This window comes from Narcine bancroftii, chromosome 5 (genome assembly GCF_036971445.1).
Source record: "Narcine bancroftii isolate sNarBan1 chromosome 5, sNarBan1.hap1, whole genome shotgun sequence".
In the NCBI taxonomy this organism is placed as follows: domain Eukaryota; kingdom Metazoa; phylum Chordata; class Chondrichthyes; order Torpediniformes; family Narcinidae; genus Narcine; species Narcine bancroftii.
In genome coordinates, this window is record NC_091473.1 from 54,105,616 (window position 1) to 54,130,550 (window position 24,935).

Here is a 24,935-nt window from a genome sequence, read left to right on the forward strand (position 1 = left end):
TTTTTATCCTTAAATATATATATTATATTTTAGAGAGTTACTGTGGGGATTTGGAAGAGGGAAAGACACAAAGGTAACAACATTCTGGAGATAACCTGTCTGTTTCTTCAAAGACATAAAGCAACTCATTTATTATTCCATTGAAATACTGAAACAATGAATGTTTACTAAGAAGGACACCTGCTTAAACAAAAGGGGCCATCTGCTTGTTGACTCATTCTTTTGGGAAATTGAATCTAAGAACCAGTATTCCTCAAGTCAGTCAAGTGATTCAGACACTTCAAAAAGCAGCATTTTAGGATCATCAACGAGTGTCATCTGGAGACTGAATTATAGTGACTTTGGGAAAAAATGATCACCTCTGCTGCTTCTCCTTGTCAAGAGAGAGCAGTGCTACTGTGACCATTGTAATGGTTGCTTCTAACTGACCCATATCTGGGAAAATAAAGCAATTTCATTCTTGCATTTAGATCATGTCCATTTTGATGATGACTTCATCTGACCCTTGCCGGAGTCTTTGAGAGCAGTGCAGAAGTCACAAGCTTCATAACCTATACACAAGAAAGGGGGATTTGTGTCAAATCATTCATATGAAGGAACAGTTCTCCAAAAGCAACTCGACAAGAATTCATGAGTTCTGAGAAGTCTGATAACACGATGCCTCATCTACATCATAATCCCTTTTAAACATCAGTTTAAATATTTTGACTTTCAACAGAAGATTTCTAAGACTGCAATTAAAATTTGACTTTACAGTATTTTGCCGAAGCTGTAATGGTTTTGGAAATCTACACACGCATATATACATTTGCAAATAGTTGGAGTTAAGTAAGATATTATATTAATTGTTATTAATAAAAATTATTGTTTTAAGATACCATTGTTTTGGTGAATTTCTTTTGCTGCTGGTCTATGACATAACACTGGCGAATCCCCAATGCAGACTTTATCCAGTTATTTCATTTATAAATATAATTTGTAAAGAAGAAAGCTTGTATCACACAATTGCAAAGATGCAACACCATCACAAATAGAATTTTTTTCCACAACCTCTTAAATTATTCCTGTGTAGCGAACAAAGACACAGTAGTCGGTAAGAGTGGGTTTAACTGATTTTACTGGAATTCCCATGTAAGCACAACCCCCATGATACTTTGCTGCTCCTAGGACCATTGTGATGTCATCCTGTAGAGCTGGCAATGCTCCCAGTGTTTTGGGGCTCCCAGCCCCTGTGCAAGCCTGCACCTCCATGAGCCAGTTCATTTGCAGATCGGCACTGCCTGCTACATGAACCCTCCCCGCAAGAACCAGTGTCAGGAGATGATGAGTCCATTCATTGTATAAAGTTCTTTTGTTTAGGCAGGCAACCTATCTGCCATGGGCATGCAACTGGCTCCAGTGCACTGGTTTGAGGTGGTCAATGGTGAATGCTTCTTCCCTACCTCCAACATTCAGTGCACATATCATTCCACTGTGTTGGAGCACTTTGTAAGGACTTTCATAAGGCTGCTAAAGTGGAGTTCGATGCATCCCCTGAACACAAACACATACTGGCAGTCTTTGAGCTTCTTTTGGACATAGGAGGCAGTCAGACCATGTTGTGAGATTGGGATAGGTGTCAAGGTGCCGATTTTCTCTCGAAGTCACTTCTTGAGAGATGTGGGTGGTTCTTCTTGTCCTTAGTCTGGTGATATAAATTCACCAAGGGCCATAAGCGGGGCTCCATACATGAATTTGACAGAGGACAAGGCTAGGTCTTCTTTCGGGGCTGTGTGGTTTCCCAGTAGCACCCATAGCAATTCATCAGTCCAAATGGGGCCATTGAGTTGAGCCATCAGGGCAATTTTCAGTTGGCGGTGAAACCTCTTGATGAGGCCATTGGACTGCAGATGGTAAACTGTGGTGCGATGTAATTGGGTACCAAGAAGCTGGAATAATGCTAACCATAGGGTTGAGGTGAATTGTGCCCCTCTGTCCAAAGTTATGTCCGTTGATTTGAAAGGAATTCCCATGTGAACTTAAAAGCACAATCCTCACAATACTTTGCTGCTCCTGGGACCATTGTGATGTCAGTCTGAGGGCTTGCAACACTCCCCATGTCTCGGGGCTTCCAGTCCTGTGTGAATCTGCACCTCTGTGACCCAGTGCGCTTGCAGATTGGCGCAACCCTCTACACCTGCTCATTTAGGTGATGTACAACTGTGGAATCCACTGGTATGAATAAATCATGAACTTGGAATGATTAAGGACCTCAAAATTGTTCCATTAAAGGTCTCATTCCAAATATGCAAGAGACAAAATAAGGCATAAATAGTTTTCTGCAATAAAATCCAAAGTATTGGCCCTGGAAGACTAGAAAGGATAGGACATGTCAAAATGAGAAGATGACTCTCTCAACACATTGCAGATGCCATCAGGGGATTCGATGGCATGGGTTTCCAGTTCAAAGCAAAGAGTGTCAGAAACCTTGCATATAATTGAGCATAGGAGATAATGGAGCTCTCATCTTTATTGCAAAACAGGGGCCAGGCTGTGAATTGTTGAAGGAACTATAGTCTGATGGGAGCCAGCAGGAGCAACAGCGGACTCAACCAGTGGTGAACTGCAATTGAGGAGGTAGGAAACCTTCTCCTATATCAAAGTAATCTACAAGAAGTTCTCCATTATATAAGGGTTTTGTTCCTGAGAAATGTTTTCTATTGTTAACCATAATGTATCACTACATGCACTTGTGATAAATTTTTTTTTAACTCATTGACTAATCACCCCAAAATTATCCATTTGTAATCTAATGGGAATTTAACTACATCCAGTCACAAATGTGGACTGGGAAACATGTTGTTGTTATTATTGGCTTGAAAATTGTTTTGGCAATGTACAGGACAATGTGCTTAAAGTCTTACTATTGGCTCCTTTAAATGACTCAGTGTCAGACGCCCAGCTCAGAATAGTCTAAAGACTGATGCATGCCACATTTCTATCTCTCTGCCTCTTTGACCAAGTCCTGGACATTGCTCCATGCCAGATCAAAACATACAGATTTTCCTAGAGCTAAATCCATATAAGATTGGTTCCACGCTTTCACCAAGCTTCTAAATTTTTGTCTATATTCTTCTGGACCCAACTCATAAGCTTTCAATACTACTTGTCTAACAAGTATCATAATTTGCCACTTGCTCTGAAGTCAAGCTAGAGTATGCAATTTGTGCTTTTCCCTTCAACACACTTTGGAGCATTAGAGGCCATTTTTTTTTTGGCCATCTTGAGCTCTCAGCAAACTTTTCAAAAAGCTGAAAATATGTATCTATATCTCCCTCATCAAAAGGAGGAACTAGATTTGCCTCTCTACCAGCCAAAAACCTCTCTCCACGAATTACAGCCTCAATTCTCTTTGCTCCCTCACTCTCAATTTTTAACTTCTCTAATTGAAACCATCTGTCTCTTTCAATTTCCTCCCTCTGTTTTTCAACTCCCTCTACCTCATATTGTTGTTTCTGCAACTCAAAGTTCAATTTCTCTCTTTCTTCCGCCACCCTCATTTCTCCAATTCTAATTGCAATTCAACAGATCTATCCTCCAGAAAATTGTTTAAGTATTTCTCAACAAATTTTCCCTCACCTATATAATATTTCACTATAATCCTCTGTATTTGTATTTTCCTCATCCAATGCTTGACTTCGGCCAACTTTATTTCCTTAGCATTGACCATCAGTTCCTCTTTTCTTTTTCTCTGCAGCTCCGCAGGTGATGGGTGTGACAAAAATGTACTAACATCCATTGGTGTTGTTTTCCCACGTCTTCAAGCTTTAAATTAGCTTGTAAAATCCAATTAACTAATAAATCACAAAAATTCCAAAAGTTTAAGATTCCAAAACTCCAAATATTTCAATCAGAAAAGAGAATCCCCCAAGTGTTACGGGCCCAGAGGACCCCAAAACCCAGCAGCAATAGAAATTCACCAAGATAAATGGTTACTTAAACAAAAGTCACTTTTAATTTTCATTAAACATAAAAACAGATCAAACATTAACATTACTTTTAATTTAACATAACCCACTTCTAATTTTAAGCATATGTGTATGTAATGTGAATAAGTTCAGAAAAGTTCTTTGATTCACAGTCTAATCTCACTTCTCACTCTTCCAAGTTTACCAGTAGCAGGCAATTCTTATACTGTGCACAGAAATGAACATTTATGAATTTTCACCAAGTTCTGGTGCTTAAATGGTTAGCTCAGGAAGGATCTTGTTGGTTTCAGAGAGAGATTTGTTGCTCCTTGGACACACACACAAACTGATTTCCTCCAATCAGCCACTTCAGTATCTTGCTGAAGAAACTTACCCCATCAGGGATTTCCAAATGATAACCTCTTTTCTGCAGGTCACCACAGAGTTCCTTTTGTTTCCCTTATTTCAGGTGAAACACTCGAGCCAGTCACTACATCTTGTATGGACCACAATGGTTTACAACAGGCTGAACTCAGAACTCACAAACTATCTACCAGCTTGTTGTTGCAGACTACAAAAGCCACTGCCGAAAAAATTCTCTCTCTCTCCCTATTAGAGAAAGCCTGTATAGTCTTCTCTCTAACTCTGCTTGCAAAACCACATGATCTTCTTAAAACAGCAAACTGCAATCTGACAGATTGCGGCACCTGATCCAATCTTCTGAGTCCGTTCATCTGTTGCTTTCAATATTCATTATTCCGCAACATGTCCAATTAACACCTACTTGTGAAATCTCTTTAGGCATTCTTCAAAGATTTTGCAAAGGCACTCGGAGCCTGGACTGTCTGGCTTGAGCAGAGCTCTGGCATTTTTAAATGAGATCTGTTTTGTGAAGTGTTTGTGTTTGTTTGTAACATACACTACCCCCACAATCTACCTCCTTTAAAAACATATCTGAATACAATAAAATATGATATAATCCTTTGTGTCTGATGTGCCTGCTTGCACCATTATTGTTTTTGTCTCATACCGTGTGAAGATTGACAGCCACTAGTATCAGAGTCAAATCTGGGTTTGATGTGAATGCCTAAATAGTGATTTATAATGTAGAGTAATAGTATAGAGTAATTAAGTATCATTTGACATCTTCCCCCTTCATTTCCTGTGTGTTCAATAAATTTACCTTGTGTCCAGACCCACTTGTGACCCACCAAACACAATAGTCAGTTTGTTTATATTTCTTTCTTTGTTTACATTTATCTCTTTTGAAATCACATATTTTTCTTAAATACAATTTACACTATTGATAAATCAAAATTCTGCCTTGCCTGCAGCAAAAATGAATCTCGGATTTATACATGATTAATGTATGTATTCTGACAATAAGTTTGCACTTAAACAATTTACTGGCGATTGAGCCCTGTTGCCCATGGCCACAAATTGATCCTGAAGTACATCAAATCCCTCATTCCACCAATTTTCTCAATGATATAAATAGCTCAGAGTAGTTATCACAACATCGCTCTAATCCAAACATATACAAACCCACCAAAAATGACTTTTGCCCATCCCCCTCACTGCACATGATTGCACTTGAAGCAGTAGGATCACGCAAGGGCACCTTCTATGTGATACCTTGAGCTTCCCTCAGTGATCAACCTTCAAAAATTCGGATTGATTTTTTTTAAGAAAATACCTTTTTTTCATAGTGTCTAACATGACTCTCTCAATTAAAGCAAATATTTGAGTTGTAGATAGATGAAGCAAACAGAGGACAGTACAGCAGAGAAACAGTCCCTTCACCCTCCCCCTGTCTGCGCCAATCATGATGCTTAAATCAAACCAAAACTCTGGTGCTTGTGCACAGAACCTATCCCTCTATTTTCAGAAATATTTATGAATCTTTCCAGAAGCCTATCAAATAATATAATTGTATGTACTTTCACCACAACCCCTGGTAGCCTATTCCAGGCACCTAAAATACTTAACTGCACATCACCTTTGAACTTCCACCCCTTCCACTCCCTCCACCCCCCCCCGCCCTCTAATGTATGTGGCCATTTGACCCTGGAAAATGCAAAAGGACCCTTCAGCCCACCAGGACCATGATTGTCATCAACCATTCCTTTTCACTAATCCTGCATCAATCCCACTTCCTAATTCTTACCACATTGCCATCATCTTCTCTTCTTCAATAGATTCCACTGCTCTCTTGCATTTTAGCAGCAATTTAGAATGCCCGGAACTGCAACTCTGCATGCCTTTTTGGCTGTGGGAGCAGACCAGACCACCTGGAGGAAGCCTGAACGATTGTCTTGAGAAAATAACTCAAATCCCTAAGGCAGTGCCTCCGCTGCCCTGCCCAGCTCACAACGCTGGTGAATTATTTTCTCACAAATTTCCCAATACTGATGACAAATATTTCCCCATCCTCACATTGCAAATATCCTGAGCTGTGTGGTTCAGTGAGTCAGGAACTGAACTTTTACTCTCTTCTCAGAACAACTGAAAAAAGATCGAGAGAAGATAATAAACAGGCAAACTTTAAATTTCCCCATGAATTAGATGTTTTTTTAAATCTGTGAATGAAAAAGGTGAGATGCTTCAAAAAAAAAAGGCAGAAATGCAAACAGCTTGAAAAACTTGTGAAATTGTCAAATTACTCTAAGGGGTTGGAATGAAATGATAAGCCTGAGAGACAAATTATTGAAATGAAAATGAAGATGCACTGAAAAGGTCATAAAAACAGTCACAGGAATGTGTCTTTCTTCACCTAATGAAAAGAATAGAATGCATAAAGCAATAATTAAATGGACAAAACACAAGTGAATGAAACTGGAACAATACTAAGAGGAATAAATTCAATGTGGTCAGCAGGTTTATTATCAGCTCTTCATTATGAAATATTTCAGATAATGCTTGTGGCCATCTCTCCTCCTCATTAAACAAAATTACTGAAATTGAAAAATATATCCGAGAGAATTTAGAATTTGAAAGTCACAACTGCAAGACAAATTTGGAGCTAATAGTATTTAAAGAGAAATGAATCAATATTGAAGAGGAAGGAGTGTCTGAGATGGTTGGATGAAGAAGGAGGCTTAAAAGTGTTGGGGATGGTGCAGGGTGTGGTGAATCTGGGCTGCACATCACTGAGAGGAAGTGCACGGACAGAGTGGGAATGTGTGCACTTCCACATCTCCATGTCAAATTGGTGCTCGGAGGAGGACAGTTGGACTGAAAGAGCGGTCGGGATGTGGGTGAGTGTGACCAACCTAAATTTTCATGGTCAGATGGGCTTGCTAGAGAGCTGTGGCACTAAACAAAGAAAAGACACTGCGCATCTTCCACAATGATCTTACCCAGTGGCCTTTTAGGTCACCATCCAGGACTGTAATTGTGCTTTTGGCTTTTGTTTCGTGTCATCTTGACCCAGTAAAGAATCACAGGAACCCTGTTGCAGTATTGGTGAGTTAATTTTTTTGCAAGTTATTTTATTATATTACAGACAGCTCCCCGTTGTCTACTTCTTAAGGAGCAATGAGAACCAACTGAAATCAATGTGCTTCTCAATGAGGAATGTATTTTGCTTGAATAAACCTCCAAAGAAAGAATGCCAGCTGCTTGCTCCAATCATAAATGAAAATTTAAAAAAAAGGAAAGATGCAGGAAATCTGGAACAAACACAAGATATGCTCAACAGATCCTGCCACCTCTGTGGAAAGTGAAAAGGTTATACTACAGCACTAGATACCCGTGTTCATATAGGCTGTTGTCTGTAGAGTTTGTACGGTCTCCCCGTGACTGCAGGGGTTTCCTCTGCGTGCTCTGGCTTTCTCCCATCTCCCAAAAACACGAGGTTTTTAGGTTAATTTGTCTGTTTGGGTGGTGCGGGCTTGTGGGCTGGAAGGACTTTTTACCATGCTATTTCTCAAAATTAAATTTAAATATAAAAATAAATAATTAAAATATCTCCTCCCACCAATCTCCCCCCTATTTGTGTTAAATAACAAATTCTTGAATCCATCTTGAAATGTGCGGGGATGTAATTGGGCAGCACGTTTAAATAGCCAGAATCACTTCTACTGTGCTGTAAATAAAATTTTTAAATGGTAGCACCGAGTCATGCATCACCTAGCTTAGCCTAATTAGTCAAGAAACCTGGAAATTCTGTGTGGAGACTGTGACTGAGCTGAAACAGCTCTGGGCAAAAGAAAAAAATCAACAGAAAAAATTGGTTCTGTCACCCACCAGTTGTTTGCCTCCGGCTCCTAATCACTAACTCCATGCACTCCTTTCTCACCTCTCCCAACCAATATCACCCAGTCACAAGGGCATCCTCCTCTGCATCATTCAAAGAATGTGAAGTAGTCCTGCATTTAACTAGCACCATTATTCCTTGAGGAACTAATATTGAGGAAGGGGATTATGCATGAGGAAGCACTGAGGAGTCCCTAGAAGAATGATATTGGTGCAACAAGCAATGATGCTAGTTATTCTTTGGGTTATTTGCAATGATTTACTTTTTGCAGATCTCACATTTTAAGTCCTTGTTCTTAATATACCTGTTCGGGTGTAGCAAGTAAGAATTTTGGTCACATGTACATTGTACAATGTGTATGACAATAAATTCACATCATTATCCCAGATAAGCTTCCAATGCTTAGGCATTTGATATCATTTCTGTGGTCTCACTCTTTACATAAAGTGCATTCCAGATCGGAAGGAAAAATTGGACCTGTCAAATTATTATGATAAGAATAGGGTGGCACGATTAGCGTAGTGGTAGGTGCAACGCCATTACAGCACCATCGATCAGGGCCATAGCTCAAATCCCGCACTGTCCATAAGGAGTTTGTATGTTCTCCCCATGTCTGTGTGGGTCTTGCCCGGGGCTCCGGTTTCCTCCCAGCATTCAAAAATGTTCCGGGGATGTATGTAATTTAGGTGTAATTGGGCAGCATGGGCTTGTGAGTTGAAATGGCCTGTTATTGTGCTGTATGTATATCTAACTTTAAATTTAAACACTACCAGATCAAAGATTTTCTTTCCTGCCATTATCAGAGTCCTGAATGAACTTCACACTGGTAAAATAATGTTGTCTTTGCTCAGTTCTAGCTGATCTCTCTGCAACTCTGCACTCTTTTTTGTATGCATTGACCAGCTGGATTGCACACAAAATGAACATTCTCACTGTCCCTTGCTGTAGATGACAATTAACTTGAAGTTGAAAAATAAAACAGAGGCAGGTGAAGATGATTCAACCCTTTGACACTCAGAGCAGAATATGGCTGAAGTCTAGTCTCACTACTAAATTCCGGTACTAGCCCCATCTCCCAAAAACCGATTTTGAACCTCCACAGTATGTCCCTCAGTGATAGCAAATTTTGAGGAGTTTCCATTCTGACTGGCTAACACGAGTTAAGAGAGTTTGACCCCCTGGTTTTAAACAGTTCAACCAGGAGGAAATATCCACTCTGTATCCACTCCATTGACCTCCACATGAGTTTTATGCATTTCAGTGAGATCGTCTCATTCTTTTGAAAAGGGCACCGACCTTGCCTGCTAAATCTCTCCTCAGGAATGAATCTACCTTTTGCTAGGGGTGCAGTGCTAATTATTTAGGTGCCATAGCTCACCAAAAATGGCGACAAGAAAGTTTCGTGAGACCTGGCCTTACTGGCCACCATGTTGTATTTGGTACTGTATAATTGCGAGTGAATGGTAGGACGAGGAATGAAGATGAGTGTACCGGTCCTGGAAGATAAAGTTTCCTTGTATGTCCAGAATAGCATGGGGTGGAGGGAGGGCGATGGACCGGCCCCATGAGGTGCCAGAGCAGCACTCCTGTGAGCTCCAGCAGCACTGCACTCTTTCCTCCTGCACAATTGCATCTTTCCTCAGAGAGCAAGATGAGACAAGCAAACAGTATTCCAGATCCAGTGTCATGTTACTGCTGGAAGCATTCTCTATCTTACACAAAATCTGCAGTTTTCCATGAACATAAAGCATTACATGAGACACTTTTATTATTATAGACTAGCAAGTAATTTATTAAATAATCAATGAATGCATGAATAATGCACGCATTATATATATGCAGCAGAAATTACATTATCTCCCCAAAGGGAACTATCACCAAATGTTTCAAATCTAAATGCTAACTTGTAAATCTGAAAACAAATGGTTTATCCACGGCTCCCTGCTGTCTACTTCCGAAGGAGCTGTGAGAGCCAACTAAGATCAACCTGCTTCTCAATGAAGACGTTAATTTTCTTAAATAAACCTCCAAAGAAAGAATGCCAGCTGTCTGCTCCAATCATAAACAAAAATTAAAAAAAAAACCCACAGATGCTGGAAATCTGGATCAAACACATAAAATGCTGGATATGCTCAGAAGATCAGACAACCACTGTGGAGAGAGAGGCAGTTAATATTTCACATCCTTTTGTCAGAACTGTTTGCTTTTCCATAAAGCCTGACATTTTACTAATAATTTATGACAAATCCATTGATGTCGGGATCATTCAAGTAGGCTTGAGAACTCACTCCATTGGTGAGAATATGTTTTTAGCCCCGAAATTTGAACCTTTGGTGATGCATAGGGCTGTGCTGCACTGAAATGTATGCACACAAGTAAAGGGCATCTTATTCATCTCACGAGTCCCACATGTGTAAAGACAATCAGGTCAGGCTTGGGGCACGGCTGGGGATCTTCTGGTGGAGCAAATTGGAGGGGGTTTGGAATGTGTGAAAGAACTCAGGTCAGATTTGTAAGTTGAGGGGATAGAGATGCGATAAAGATGGACATGGATGGAATAAGGACAGGGTGGAGGCCAAGGGCAGTTGAATGGTAATCAGCTGGAGGTTGGAACAGTATAAGAGGTAATTTGTCAGTGTAATCAGGACTTGTTGGATTGAGTCAGAATGCAGATTAGTGAGTGGCTGGGGATTCAGGTGACTTGATCTGGGGACTCGTTGGAAGGCTCCTGAAAGAGTGTTTGAATGCACAATGCAGAAATGGACCAAAACGTGTTGCTTCTCACTATATCCAGGGAGGACCATGGGACACTGGATTAGAATGAAAGAGAGAAAGATGGAGAGAGAATGTTTGTGAGAGAGAGAGAGAGAGAGAGAGAGAGCAAGACAGATATTCAGACTGACAAAGAATGAAAGAGAGGGAGTTGACAAAGAAAGGGTCAGAGAGTGACTGAAAGACAGAGTGTTAGAGAGAAAGGGAGAGATAGATATAAAGAGAGCAAGAGAGAGTCAGACAGATTGAGAAAAACAGACAGAACATCGTGTCTGACCTTGTGTGATTTTAAATTATTCATTGTGCAAACACTTAAAATAATATGATAAAATCAGGGCTAAAGTCCAGGCAGGACCTGTAGAGTCCGGAAACCGTTTGCAGTCTGGGCAGCGATCAGGGAATCATGGCCAAGTGGTACATGTTGGAGTGTTAAGTTTGTATCTTATATTTTTGGAGGTCTCGGGTTCAATCTCTTGAGCCTGGATTATTTGAAGCTATCTGTGCCTAGAGTTGCTGGTTTCCAAAGAATGCAAAGTGAATACTGTCCAATTCTGCAGTTAACTCAGGCATGACTGCCAGAGACAGACGGCTTCTCTGCTTGTGAGCCTTCCAGCTGCATTCAAATTTTAGCACAGCCTGCTTCACCGAGCAACCTCTGCCACCTTTCCAATACTCAATGATATCACCTGCACGTTAACAATTGATTCATTATTTTCACTTTGGAGTGTAATCAGCAGGAAGAACCTTAAGAGAACCTTTGCGGCAAGATATTGCCTTGAAAAGGAATTTATTACAGCTACTCAAAATGATCATGAATAAAAATGATAATATGGGAATGCCTAGAAATGGATAGATGTAACTTCTGATGCTTTACCCCTGTCCTTCTTACTGTTCTGGGACTTTAACATTCCTTCTAAGAGTAAGAGTTACTCACTTGATCTTTTCTCAATTTGCTCTATTCACTGTTCACAATACATTCTTTGGAATGCACGTAGATGCAATATGGCCATTTAATCTCGGATGAGATCCTGGGAAATCTTGATGGTTACAAGAAAGTGAGGCAGACAGGTGGAAGTGCTTTTTTTTTAGCATCACAAGTGGGGATGAAATGGTCAGCGTGATGCCAAATACAAACCCCGTTGCAAGATAGAGGTGTTGGTAACCTTGGTACCGTTCATGGAATCTAACACTAGAAGGCAATAGAACTATGGTGAGAGGGGAAAGTCAGAGAGGCGAGCACCTTTGTTACATGAGAGTAGTGGATATATAGAATTAGTATCCAGAAGAAGTGGGAGATGCAGTGACCTTTGTGAAGTATTCAGACAGGAGGGAATGGTTGAGAGGGACCTGGGCTGAGCGCAGGCAGGTGAGACTAGTTTGGTCTATATGGACAATTTGGACAGGATGGCCCATTTCCATAGTGTCAAGCATGATGGTTCCATACCTGCATTGAAGTTCAATTTCACAAAACAAAAGCAAAGTGGGAAATCTATTTTAGTCCCGTGCCATTTAAGATTAAGGAGCGTTGTCAGTTTAGAAGCTGCAGTCAGAGGTCAAGAGAGAAATTACTGATTATACAATGGGTCTAAAAAATCTACTTCATTGTGGGAACTTCAATGCATTCTTGCATCACACACTGTGAATTAAATATGAGTGTGGACAAAGAGATGAGCATGTCCCATTCAAATTACCCAACTCTGTATATCTTGCATTCTAACAAGAATGTAAAATATGGAAATTGCCTCCACTTAGGTTCAAGAAATGAAAGTAAAATTGATAAAGGTGAAAAATGTCTGGTGAGCAAAGTCTTGTGTTCACCTTGCCATTTCTTGTCATTTAAAAAATGGTGGATAAAATAATTTGAGGCTTCAAGGCTTTAGTCAATAACTACTCCCTCATGCTATCAACAACAACAAAAAGAGATGGAAGTTGGCAAAACTCTGAGAAAATGTGGGGTGATTTATGTGGGCTGCCTTCAGGAGAGTGAATTCAAGGAAAGCATCTGGATTGGACAGAGTACCCAGCCAAGTACTGAAAACCTGTGCTGACCAACTGGCCAATCAAAATCAGAATCAGAAAAGATCTAATCAGGGAGTGTTAGGGTGATTGGCGGTGATGAGGGGGAAGCACATTCGAGGACTCACTCATCAGGGGGAGGGAGAGCAGATGCCAGACCTGCCATGAACCACCTCTGTCCACCGTGCTGTCACTCTTCCCCCTTCCCACCTCGTGTTTCAGACAAACGCGCGTGCTTCTAGGGCGTGGAGACAAAAACATGTGATTCATTTTAGTGGCACACCTGAATGCAGTCCGCAACCCCCCTAGTGATGCTAGTGCTGCAGGTGGGGGGCACAATAACTCATATGGGGGGGCATGGCCCGTGAATGTGGCCCTCCCCCCCCCCAAGACGCTGAGCCTGTGGGCAATTTTTTCATGGGTATCTTTAATATTTGTTTATGATAGCTATTTGTTTTAATGTTCTCTTGTTAATTACAGCAGTATTATTATTTAAAAAATGGTTTTATCGGTGTGCTAGTTACATGTTCGGCCTGTAAATACACTAAAATGATTTTTTTTCCTAAAATTGCACACTAAAAATGAGGGGGGGGGTGCGACGGTAGGGGGGGGGGAGGGAAGAAAGTCTTATTTGCCACCAAATACAGTAGTTTAAAAAAGTTAGTGTATATGCAAGAAGTGCAGTAATTGAGAATTTTCTTGCCGATTTTAACTCTGATGTGACCCATGTTGGGCAATCCATTCAATCACTGTAATACGTCCAAAATGTTATATACATATGTTAACTGCCAATATTAAGATTTGAATTAGGTACATCCAAACCTCCATTTCTTTTAGATTTTTGAAGGTGGGTTTTATTTAAACGAGGAAGTTTATTCTTACATATGTATGACGATAAAATAGAATCAAGTGAATAAAAAAAAAGATTTAGAAATGAAGGTTGGTGTAGCTTGAAAAAGATATGAAAATTTTAAGTGAAGTGTTAATTTTGATAGAATTAATTTGTTCAACTAGAGACAAAGAAACGGGCAACCATTTCAGTAATGACTGCTTTACCTGATTGAGGAAAATAATAAAATTTTCTTTAAATGGATGTTTATAACTTTTTGCAATTATAACACCAAGGTAAGTGAATTGATTTTTTATAAATTTAAAAGGAAGTTCAGTATAAGTAGGTATTAGGGTTTTTAAAGGAAAAAAGGGACTTTTATGAAGATTTAATTTGCAGCCTGAAAATTGACTAAATTGAGAAAACAAGGATGGAACAGAAATTTCAGGGATGAAAATGAAAAGCAGAAGATCATCTGCATAAAGAGAGACTTTATGAACAGTCTCCTTTCTACAGATTCCTGAAATGTTCTCAGATTCTTGAAATGCAATAGCTAAAGGCTCTAACGCCACATCATATAGTAGAAGACGAAGAAGACAGCCTTGTCTAGTACTACGATGAAGATTAAAAAGTTTAGATTGCTTATAAAATTGTTAAGAATGGATGCTAAACATAATAGCTTAATCTATGTAATGAAACCAGGTCCAAAATTAAATCTTTTTAAAATCTCAACCAAATATTTCTATTCAACCCAGCAAAGAGCTTTCTCTGCATCTAAAAAATTAACACATTCTGAGGCCGCAGCGGAAGGTGAATATGTACTGTAATAATCAATAGCTGATATATATGAAAGTGTGAGTAATTATTTTTAATAAAGCCCATCTGGTCTTCTGAATTGATAGGCAGCTAAATTTTTAACATCTACATTAAATAAATAAATTAGCATATAAGAGGCTCAATTAGACAGATCTTTGTTCTTTTTCACAATTAGAGAGATCGAAGCTTCATAAAATGTCATTGGCAATTTGCCCAATTTGAAAGAGTCAGGAAAGACAGAGCAGATGGCTATAAAAACTGCCAGGAAATCCATCAGGGCCAGGGCCAGGTGCCTTCGCGGATTGTAAGAAAAAAAATGCCTCGCTATCTCCTCTTGTGATATAGGATCATCTAACCACTCTTGATTATCTTAAGATAGTGTAGGAATATTCAACCAATCTAAACATCTATTCATTAAATTGCTGTCATTGGCAAATTAAGAGGTAGTTGTGCTAGTCATGCAATGAACAAAAGACCACGCAGAGTCAAAGGTGAGTTGAACCAACTGCTTTACTGATTCAAAAGCTGCGTTCTTAAATACCCTCTACCAGCAACCCCCATGACTTGCAAAGTGAAACTAACATCAGGCTGTGGGTTTGCCCTGCACTCAGAGCTCTTATAGTTGGATCTGCTGTGGGATTGCCCATAACGTCCTGAGCTGGTTCACCTGTGTCGTGGGAGAGCCGCCACAAAGTATACAATTTGGAATAACATTTTCTGAATGTATCATTTATTTCTACATGGACAATTCTGTTATTGCTATTACTTTTTCAGATCTCTGTAATTTGCTGTTTAGCATCAAACCATTTTAACTGATTGGCCAAACATTTTCCAGATTTGTCTCCATGTTCATAAAATTGATTCATACTTTTTAAGAGTTGAATTTTGATTGGATATGTCAAAAGAAAATGAAATTTAGATTTGAACTCAACGTGCTTATCACATAAATGAGGGTTTGGAGCCAAAGCATATTATTGATCTTATGACTCCAATTTGTCAGTGAATTTTTTTTTTCATTATTAGCCATTTTCTTAATATTTGCAGTATATAAGATACAATTTGGCCTCTGAGGTAATCCTTCAAAGCATCCCAGACAATCAGACTAGAAGATTTGTCAGAGTTACTAGTTTAAAAAAATGAAGTCTTTATCAGATAATAAGGTTGAATTAAAACACCAATGTCTATTAATTTGAGATTTACCAGGAAAATTTAATGATAATAACATGAAAGCATGATCAGAAATTAGTATTGTTACAGAGTTCTGTGTTGTGTATTGGCCTATGAGTTGTGTGGTTTTATGTTAAAAAGTGACAGTTTGCCTTCGAGAGCCAAGGTGAAGGTGGACTGCTGAGAGAATGGGTGAGGAACTGAGCATGTGCAGAAAATGAAAAAAAAATTCTGGACTTGGATGATAAACTACCACTGGGGGTGCTGTGGAGTGGAAGAAGGCCAAGAGCGTGAGTCATGGTCTGGAGGACAGTTTAGAATGTTGGGATTTAAAAACGGATGAACATTCCGAAGTCAGCAGAAGGATCCAGACCAAGCCAATGGTTCCTTTCTCTGCAAGCAACACAAGACAACTTTGAATTTTGTGCTCTCTTTCTCTCTCTCTCTCTCAAATATTTTTTTTTGCTTCAGTTTACCAAACAAACTGAATTTTGTTTATAATCATTGCTTCGGTTGAGATCAGTTTTGTCAGTCTTGTGTGTTTTGTGTTTGTTTTGTGTTTAAGTTTTTCTGTGGCCTGGTTGGAAATATAACTTAGACTTTAATTACATATGTTATATTTAGGCTGGGGAATTTATTAGTTTTTCACTGTTATAGAAATTTGCATAGTAACCCATGGGCATTGTTATAAATGGGGGGATTTTTAATTAAAGTTTAAAGGTGAATTTTTTGTTAATAAAGTAATTGTTCATCTTTACTTCTGTGTGATACACCTTCTTTGTGACATGCCTTCTTTGTGGTTGCTGGTTAGATCTTGTAACAGTATGGTCTTGTATTCACAAGATCGACTTTAAGGAAGCATTTGATTATCAATAAAAAAAAATCAATCTGTGAATAAGTATGATGAACATGGGCAAAAAAGAATACTCCCTGTTCTTTGGATGAAAAATATGCCAAACATCCAAAATACCACATTTTAATATGAAGGAATGAATAAATAAGGCTAATTTGTTCAGAACTGCTGGGTTGGAGGATGAGCAATCTAAGATAGGGTTAAGCCAGCAATTAAAGTCTCCACCCAGCATAAGGGAATATACATTGAAGTCAGGCAAAAACTACTATCTTATTGTATAATTCACCTGATACAATCACAAAACAACTATTAGTATCATACACAACATAATGTTGAACAAAGGGAATGGTTTGGTCCATAAGGATAGACACCCATCTGGCTTTTGTCTGAAATGATGAATTAAAGTGCTGCCCCATCCACTGTCTGATTAGCTGCATATTATCACCATGTCAAATGTGTGTTTCCTGGAAAAATATAACTGTATCCTTAAACCGTTTTATGTGTGCAAATATTTTGCTTCTTTTTACATGATGGTTAAGGCCATTCACGTTCCAATAGATTAAACTAACATCATTATTCATTTTATATAATTAATAATGGAAGTCGTTCTGAAAAAGTACACATAAATTTCAAATGGTTAACTTAGCAGAGAAGTCAAAGTAAGCTATAAAGGACAAAAATAAACATATCTCTGGAAGGCTAATATATCACCCAAATTCCAATCCTCCCTCCACCCATCACCCAAAACCAGCATTGTCCTAAAGTAGGACAACATGCGATAAACCAACTGAACTAGCACCCAAATCTTCCTACTGGCATGATTCCAATTCTAATGTAATCTTGTTAGTACGTCCAGACTAAATAAACAGTCTGCATCTCGCAACCAAAAAATCCAAGGGCAATTTATGTCTGTTTGAAATTCTTTCACAAGAATAAAAATACTGAACACTACCTAAATGACCTTGTCCTAAATAAATTCTTACCACTTATATTATTATCAAAACAGCAAAGAAGATAAAATCTGAAATATTTTTACACTTAAAAAAAATCCTGTTTTGATTTTAAAGGGAACATTTTAAAAAAGTTATCAAAAAGTTTCAGTCCAGTTATAGATGACACTTTACAGGTTTGATTATTTCCTAATTTCAAAAAGTGTAATCTTCAATGAAATGTGGGGACAATATACTGAATTACTATTTTGTTAATCCAATAAAGCAAAATTTGTAGATGCAGTTTTATGTAGTTTTAATTCATTGATAAAAGAGATAAACATTTTGCATAACTTCGCATTAAGATTTTCATAATGATGAATAAACAAACCATTTGGTTATATTTAAAGATATATGGTATTCAAATTCAAAGAGATATACAAGAAGAAATAAGACAAAATAACACAAAAATGATGAATTCGAAGAAAATTATCTCAAACTTATGTCTCCTTCATAGATAATCAAAGAATGAGATGTAAGTTTTTATTCTGATCATCTGCACAGGTATTATGACATATTATATCATAGTCACTATGGTAACACTACAAACAATAGTTCTTAAAGAGGATGGCACAAAATTAACTAAGAATCAAAACACAAGGTTTTAACTTTTACACCAGTTACTAAGGTCAAGAAAATATTCCTGGGCTTCCATAGCTACTTCTTGATTTATCAGGAAGTGAGACTAGAAGACCCGCAGGGTACAGCACTACTGGTTTACAGCCATAACTTCTCTGTAAGGAGCACGGTCCTTCAATACCTGAGGGCAGAAGTCTTTCACAATTCTAATGCATTAACGACGATATACAAGCATCCCTCTATGTTGAGATTCACATATAAGGTATCTTATTTGGTAACAATGCAGTCTTAGAATAACAAATGGGATTTGTGCCCAAACGCTGGTTTACGTATTAAAGATTATGTTTGTACTGTCCAACTCTGGAAGAGATGGCAAGAATGCCAATCCAAAAGCTTCACAAAGTAAGCCAGCAAAGAATTGGGTGGTTTGTCCAATTTCAATATCTTCCTTCAAGCTGAGCATTTGTAAGTTTTACCTCCTACTTCTTCCATCTAAGTCTATGAGTTTCCGTATTATCTTCTGTAAAGATTTAGTCAATCGCAGATATCATCCAGATTGTTGACTCTCACATCAGCTGTTTCCACAGTTTTTCAACAGCAGAGATGCGTTCATCATAATCATTCATTCTATTTCTTAAAGCATCCAGTTTAACATCAATTTGATCCAAAAAGCCCTTAAGGTTATCAGCTGTCACTTTCTGCATTATTCCAACAAAGAAGCAATATCCTTCATAGTTAAGGGGGTTTCCTCTTCTCTCTTTCCAACTTTACCACTTCTTGTTGTCATCTTTTAAAATAGTCATGAATAATAAAACAAGAAGCATGCTCTTTGATGCCAAGTTATTTTAGTGTAAGGACGTTAGTAAATGGAAGACTTGTAAAGGAGTCAGGCGCAACCTTAACAAGCTGCTAGTCCATCAATTGCTAACAGGAAATCTCAAAGGATTCTGAGATAGGCACATGGATGTAAGAAAAATAGAGGGCTATGGGTGTGAGGTAGGGAAGGGTTAAATTGTTGTGGAGGAGGTTGGCAAAACACTGTGGCCCAAAGGGCCTGAACAGTACTTTAATGTCTATGTTCTATAAACTTGCATAGGCAAAGTTGTGGAAGACCTAGGCAATGGAGGTAAAGTTTGTCATTAAGTTATACAAATAACTCAAAACTCAAAATTACAATTAATTGTCTCTGTTAAGATTTGAAGCTTCTTCCCCTTTTTTTCTGTCATTGACATTGGATTCATCTGATTTTCTCTCATCCATATCTTACTTCCACTGATCAACTTTAATCTTGGAGAATATTTATTCCACCCCTCACCCAGCATCTTTCAGATGCTCCCATCGGGAAAGAGATACAGGAGGATCAGAGCCAGGACCACCAGGCTGAGGAACAGCTTCTTCCCATGGGCAATGAGAATGCTGAACGGCGAAATAAACCACAAAATTTATTTATTTATTTATTTGTACATATGAATACATGGCCTGAATATGTATTGTGCTATGTCTGGCTGTGTGTGTGCTTGTTTTGGACTGAGGACCGGACAACGCTGTTCCACCGTGTTGTATTTGTGCAATCAGATGACAATAAACTTGACTTGATTTTACATTGCAGCAAATTCAAGGCGATCATCCCTGTGTCATTGTTTCTCTACGGCTCAACAATTCATGAAGAAAGTAACATCTTTCTTAACCTGATACCTTTTCTCTCGTCAAATTGAGACTCCCCCTCACGCTACTCTGCCTTCATCTTACCAGGTCCTTTCACCCACTGTTCCTCTCTTTCTTCCTAAATGTTGCTCAAAGCCCAACGCTTTCATCAATCATTAACCATGCATTTAATCACTTTCCTGTGAACCAATAGAATCTTATTTTTCTGCTCATATTCCTCTGAAGAAGGATCAGGATGTTTGACATCCGATGTCTGGGAAATCATTGGTTCATTTAATCTCTTTCTAACATTTTTCACTCATTCACCTTGCCCCATTTTGGTCCACAATGTCCTTTCATCTTTGTATTGTTATTCCTCTCTTTAAACATTTTCCTGTTTATTGACTATTTTTGGAAAAAGAGACATTGAATTGCTGAAGGTAGCTTTTAAGTGCAACTGAGTCCATCAACAGAGCTACTCCATCAGAATCTTGTTCTCCCATTCTTTCCTCACATGCTATCAATTACTTTTCCTTTAAGCAGAAAGTGAATTGATTTCTGTGATCCAGTGAGTTCAGTGTATCACCACTGATTGTGAAAAAAAAACATTCCTCACATATCTGCTGTATCTTGAGCTCATTCATGCCTAGTTTGTGTCTCATGGTGACAATCATCTGCAAATGGGAACAACCTTTTACTATCTACCCAAATTGAATCACTCATAATGCTCTGCACCAATCTCCCCCTAATCTTCTTTGTCCAAGAAAAACAACTTTGGCCTTTCATTCCTGGCCTCGTAACTGGAAGTACAGACATTTGGAGATATTCATGTTAAATACTCCTGCTCCCTCTCTCATACTTCAATATGTTTCCTAAAGTGTGGTGATCATGACGTAGATCCCATATCATTTAAAGTACAAAATACCAGCATTTTGGAACAGTTAGTATTATCCAGTAAAACCAAAATTCCTTTTAATTAGTTCTGGGTACATTTAATTGAATGAACGCATTAGGACAAAGATTTAAACAATTAAGTCTGGATACACTGGATCAATTGTAATACACAAAAGTGTTGAAGAAACTCAACAGGTCACGCAGCTTCTATGGAAAGTAAAGGGTAGCCAATATTTTGCTCCTGAGCTCTGCCAAGGTATGACAAAGTACTCAGGGCAGACATTTTGATTAAACTTTACTTCCTATAGCTACTGCATGACTGGCTGAGTTCCTCCAACACTATTGTATATTAATTCAAAGATTATTGCACTGGGCTGATATCGCCTCAAACCGTGCATCTTGGTGTCTCACAGTTCAGCAGGCAGCAACCTCCTTTGAAGAAGACCGCAGAGCCCACCTCACTGACAAAAGACAAAGGAGGAAAAACTCAACACCCAACCCCAACCAACCAATTTTCCCCTGCAACCGCTGCAACCGTGTCTGCCTGTCCCGCATCGGACTTGTCAGCCACAAACGAGCCTGCAGCTGACGTGGACAATTACCCCCTCCGTAAATCTTCGTCTGCGAAGCCAAGCCAAAGAAGATTGCACTATCTGTGTTCAAATTGCAAAGTCTTGCAAAGCAAGGTTTGGTGTCTGTGATAAACCATTGTTATGCTATGATTGGCTGCTGTGGGCTGGACATGCCTCCTGAGACCGATCCTACCCATAGCCCTTTCACTCTGCCTTGATCAGTCAATGAGGTTGACGGCTGTTCCTGCCTATAGTTAATAAAAACCTATCAGTTCCACAACTTCAGTCTTTTGTGATTGTTGATGGTGAATCAGTCTCCATTCTACACTTCGTTAACCATGCAACCATCAACTTGAGCAAACTATGTTAGGGTGGTGGAACTCAGGAGGTCAGTCAACATTCATTAGTATATGGTTGCTTCCCACTCCCAAATACAAAAAAAATGAAGTACAAAAGTGGAATGGTTGTGACCATCTCAAAAATGATCAGGGGTTGGAGTATTTGGGCAGTAAGGTCTCATGGACCAGAAGGGCCTGCTATCGTGCAATATTTCTAAAATTAAAAAAAATCTCCTTCAAAACCCATTTGCTATGTTGACTCAACTTTTGTGGTTGAGATTTGACATCATTTTACAGAGCAGCATCATTGTATGGGATGGTCACTGCAGGCCGTTGGAGCCAAAGTCAATGCAGAGGATCATCAAAACTATCGAGAAGTTCATTGGCGTCTTCCTTTCCTCTTTTGATGACATTCGCCAGGAGTGCTGCTTAAATAGGGTGCACAGAATTATTGAGGACCTTTTCCATCCAGCACACAGTATCCTTAACACAATATCATCAATATCAGGTCTGACAGGCTAGGTAATAGCTTCTTCCTACAGACTGTGGGATTAATTAAAGGTAGGACCAGTAGTTTTGGCATTGCACATACTCTGTGGCAAATCCTGAGACCCCTGACACTATGTAGCCTCACTCAATTAGGTAGTAAGTCTGTAGCTTTTTAAAAACATAAATCACTCTCAGTGGTTTTGCCAACTGTATGCCTTGTTGGCGTTAGATAACAAAATCACCTGCAGAGTAAATTTCAGTTTCAATGCAGATCACATGGCTTTCCTTCAGGAAATACTGTGACACAGAAAACAATTAATTAGGTAAAGAGCAATGCTTGACCAAGACATATGAGCAACATTGACCAAATTTGAAATGTTTCCATGCTTTGAGGTCAAAGAGGTTGAACAACTGGGCAACAACACAGCAATCAGTGAAACAAATTCTGATCAAGCAAAAACAAAGAAATGCTGAAGGAACTCAGCAGGTCTTGCAGTGTCCATGGGAGATAAAGTTATATAACTGACATTTCAGGCCTGGGCCAGATGAGTAAAAAGCAGACAGGCACCTGCATTAAAAGGCTGGGGAGAGGGGAAGAATAGATGAGGTGAAATAAAGACCAACAGACAAAAGGTGTTAATTGGATGGGAAGGCGGGAGAGAGAAAAAATGAGAATTCATTGGGGGAGCGGGGAGTGCGGGGGTGGTGGAATGATCCTCCTATCCATATCAAATTAACTCCTTTTGTTTGTTGGTCTGTACTGTACAATATTAACTAGACTTTTTCTCTGCAACATCATGCCCTGCAGTTTAGTTTTATTTTGCATTCTTTGCTGGAATTAAGGATGGGTTGACTTGCTTGGTTAGCACACAAAAGGAAGACATTTCACAGGACAGATGACAATAACAATTCAATTAAATTAATCAATGTCTTTATTTTCATTAAAGTGGTTGGAAATTAGATCATTATAGCTTGATATTGCAATTCATGAGTGAACAATATTTGTTCATTTTGCTCATACCCTTCCAGTCACTCAACAACTTATACGGAAAATGTCAAAATTAACAGGTGGAAAATGATATGCATCCTTTTAGTTAATTTTCCCTTCATTTTTTTATTCTTTCTCTGTCTCTAATTCACCTCATTATTTATTCTATTTCCTTTACTACACTTAAATTACATTGGTTGAGAAGATGTCACAGGGAACGACATTCTCATGATATTAGATGTGCCCTGACATGAGGCCATTTCAAACTGCTGTATTCTTTCTTTCTTTGGCTTGGCTTCGCGGACGAAGATTTATGGAGGGGGTAAAAAGTCCACGTCAGCTGCAGGCTCGTTTGTGGCTGACCAGTCCGATGCGGGACAGGCAGACACGATTGCAGCGGTTGCAAGGGAAAATTGGTTGGTTGGGGTTGGGTGTTGGGTTTTTCCTCCTTTGCCTTTTGTCAGTGAGGTGGGCTCTGCGGTCTTCTTCAAAGGAGGCTGCTGCCCGCCAAACTGTGAGGCGCCAAGATGCACGGTTTGAGGCGTTATCAGCCCACTGGCGGTGGTCAATGTGGCAGGCACCAAGAGATTTCTTTAGGCAGTCCTTGTACCTTTTCTTTGGTGCACCTCTGTCACGGTGGCCAGTGGAGAGCTCGCCATATAATACGATCTTGGGAAGGCGATGGTCCTCCATTCTGGAGACGTGACCCATCCAGCGCAGCTGGATCTTCAGCAGCGTGGACTCGATGCTGTCGACCTCTGCCATCTCGAGTACCTCGACGTTAGGGGTGTGAGCGCTCCAATGGATGTTGAGGATGGAGCGGAGACAACGCTGGTGGAAGCGTTCTAGGAGCCGTAGGTGGTGCCGGTAGAGGACCCATGATTCGGAGCCGAACAGGAGTGTGGGTATGACAACGGCTCTGTATACGCTTATCTTTGTGAGGTTTTTCAGTTGGTTGTTTTTCCAGACTCTTTTGTGTAGTCTTCCAAAGGCGCTCCTTCCAAAGTTCCTCAACATGATTATCCAACTGCACGAAAACCAACAAGGTCGGGTCAGATACAGCAATGAGCTCTCTGAACCCTTCTCCATTAACAATGGCGTGAAGCAAGGCTGTGTTCTCGCACCAACCCTCTTTTCAATCTTCTTCAGCATGATGCTGAACCAAGCCATGAAAGACCCCAACAATGAAGACGCTGTTTACATCCGGTACCGCACGGATGGCAGTCTCTTCAATCTGAGGCGCCTGCAAGCTCACACCAAGACACAAGAGAAACTTGTCCGTGAACTACTCTTTGCAGATGATGCCGCTTTAGTTGCCCATTCAGAGCCAGCTCTTCAGCGCTTGACGTCCTGCTTTGCGGAAACTGCCAAAATGTTTGGCCTGGAAGTCAGCCTGAAGAAAACTGAGGTCCTCCATCAGCCAGCTCCCCACCATGACTACCAGCCCCCCCACATCTCCATCGGGCACACAAAACTCAAAACGGTCAACCAGTTTACCTATCTCGGCTGCACCATTTCATCAGATGCAAGGATCGACAATGAGATAGACAACAGACTCGCCAAGGCAAATAGCGCCTTTGGAAACTGCTGTATAAAATGGGGTTAACTGGGCAACTTGCCTGGTTAGTGCCCCAGTTATGCAGCAGTTAGAAAGGGTCCAATCTGGTCAACCCAGTCAGAATCCAACCGAGTCCCTGACCGACCTCAGTGGTAGTGGGGCAACCCAGTTAAACTTATCTAGGTCATGTCCATGGGAGATTTGAACAGGAAAATGGCCAACTTGC

General features: G+C 39.6%; 1 protein-coding gene and 1 long non-coding RNA gene across 9 annotated transcripts in view; both read right to left on the minus strand.

Moving 5' to 3' along the window:
- The window catches only part of astn1 (astrotactin 1), a 2,519,376-nt gene that overhangs the window by 1,937,328 nt on the left and 557,113 nt on the right, over positions 1-24,935 (minus strand). For 6 of the 8 annotated variants that reach the window (XM_069937468.1, XM_069937469.1, XM_069937467.1 and 3 more), the window contains exon 1: positions 6,115-6,390. The exons of 1 other annotated variant lie outside the window; for it this stretch is intronic. In XM_069937468.1, the coding sequence (XP_069793569.1) occupies positions 6,115-6,206 (92 nt within the window). In that variant the 5' untranslated portion in view covers positions 6,207-6,390. Of the gene's footprint in view, positions 1-6,114; positions 6,391-24,935 lie in introns of those variants that run through there. One more of the 8 variants, XM_069937471.1, reaches the window with a different exon arrangement.
- LOC138763397 (uncharacterized) lies at positions 99-5,612 on the minus strand. Its single transcript, XR_011357525.1, has 2 exons — positions 5,497-5,612; positions 99-551 (listed from the first exon to the last, which is right to left on the minus strand). It is a non-coding gene; the product is annotated as an uncharacterized lncRNA (long non-coding RNA).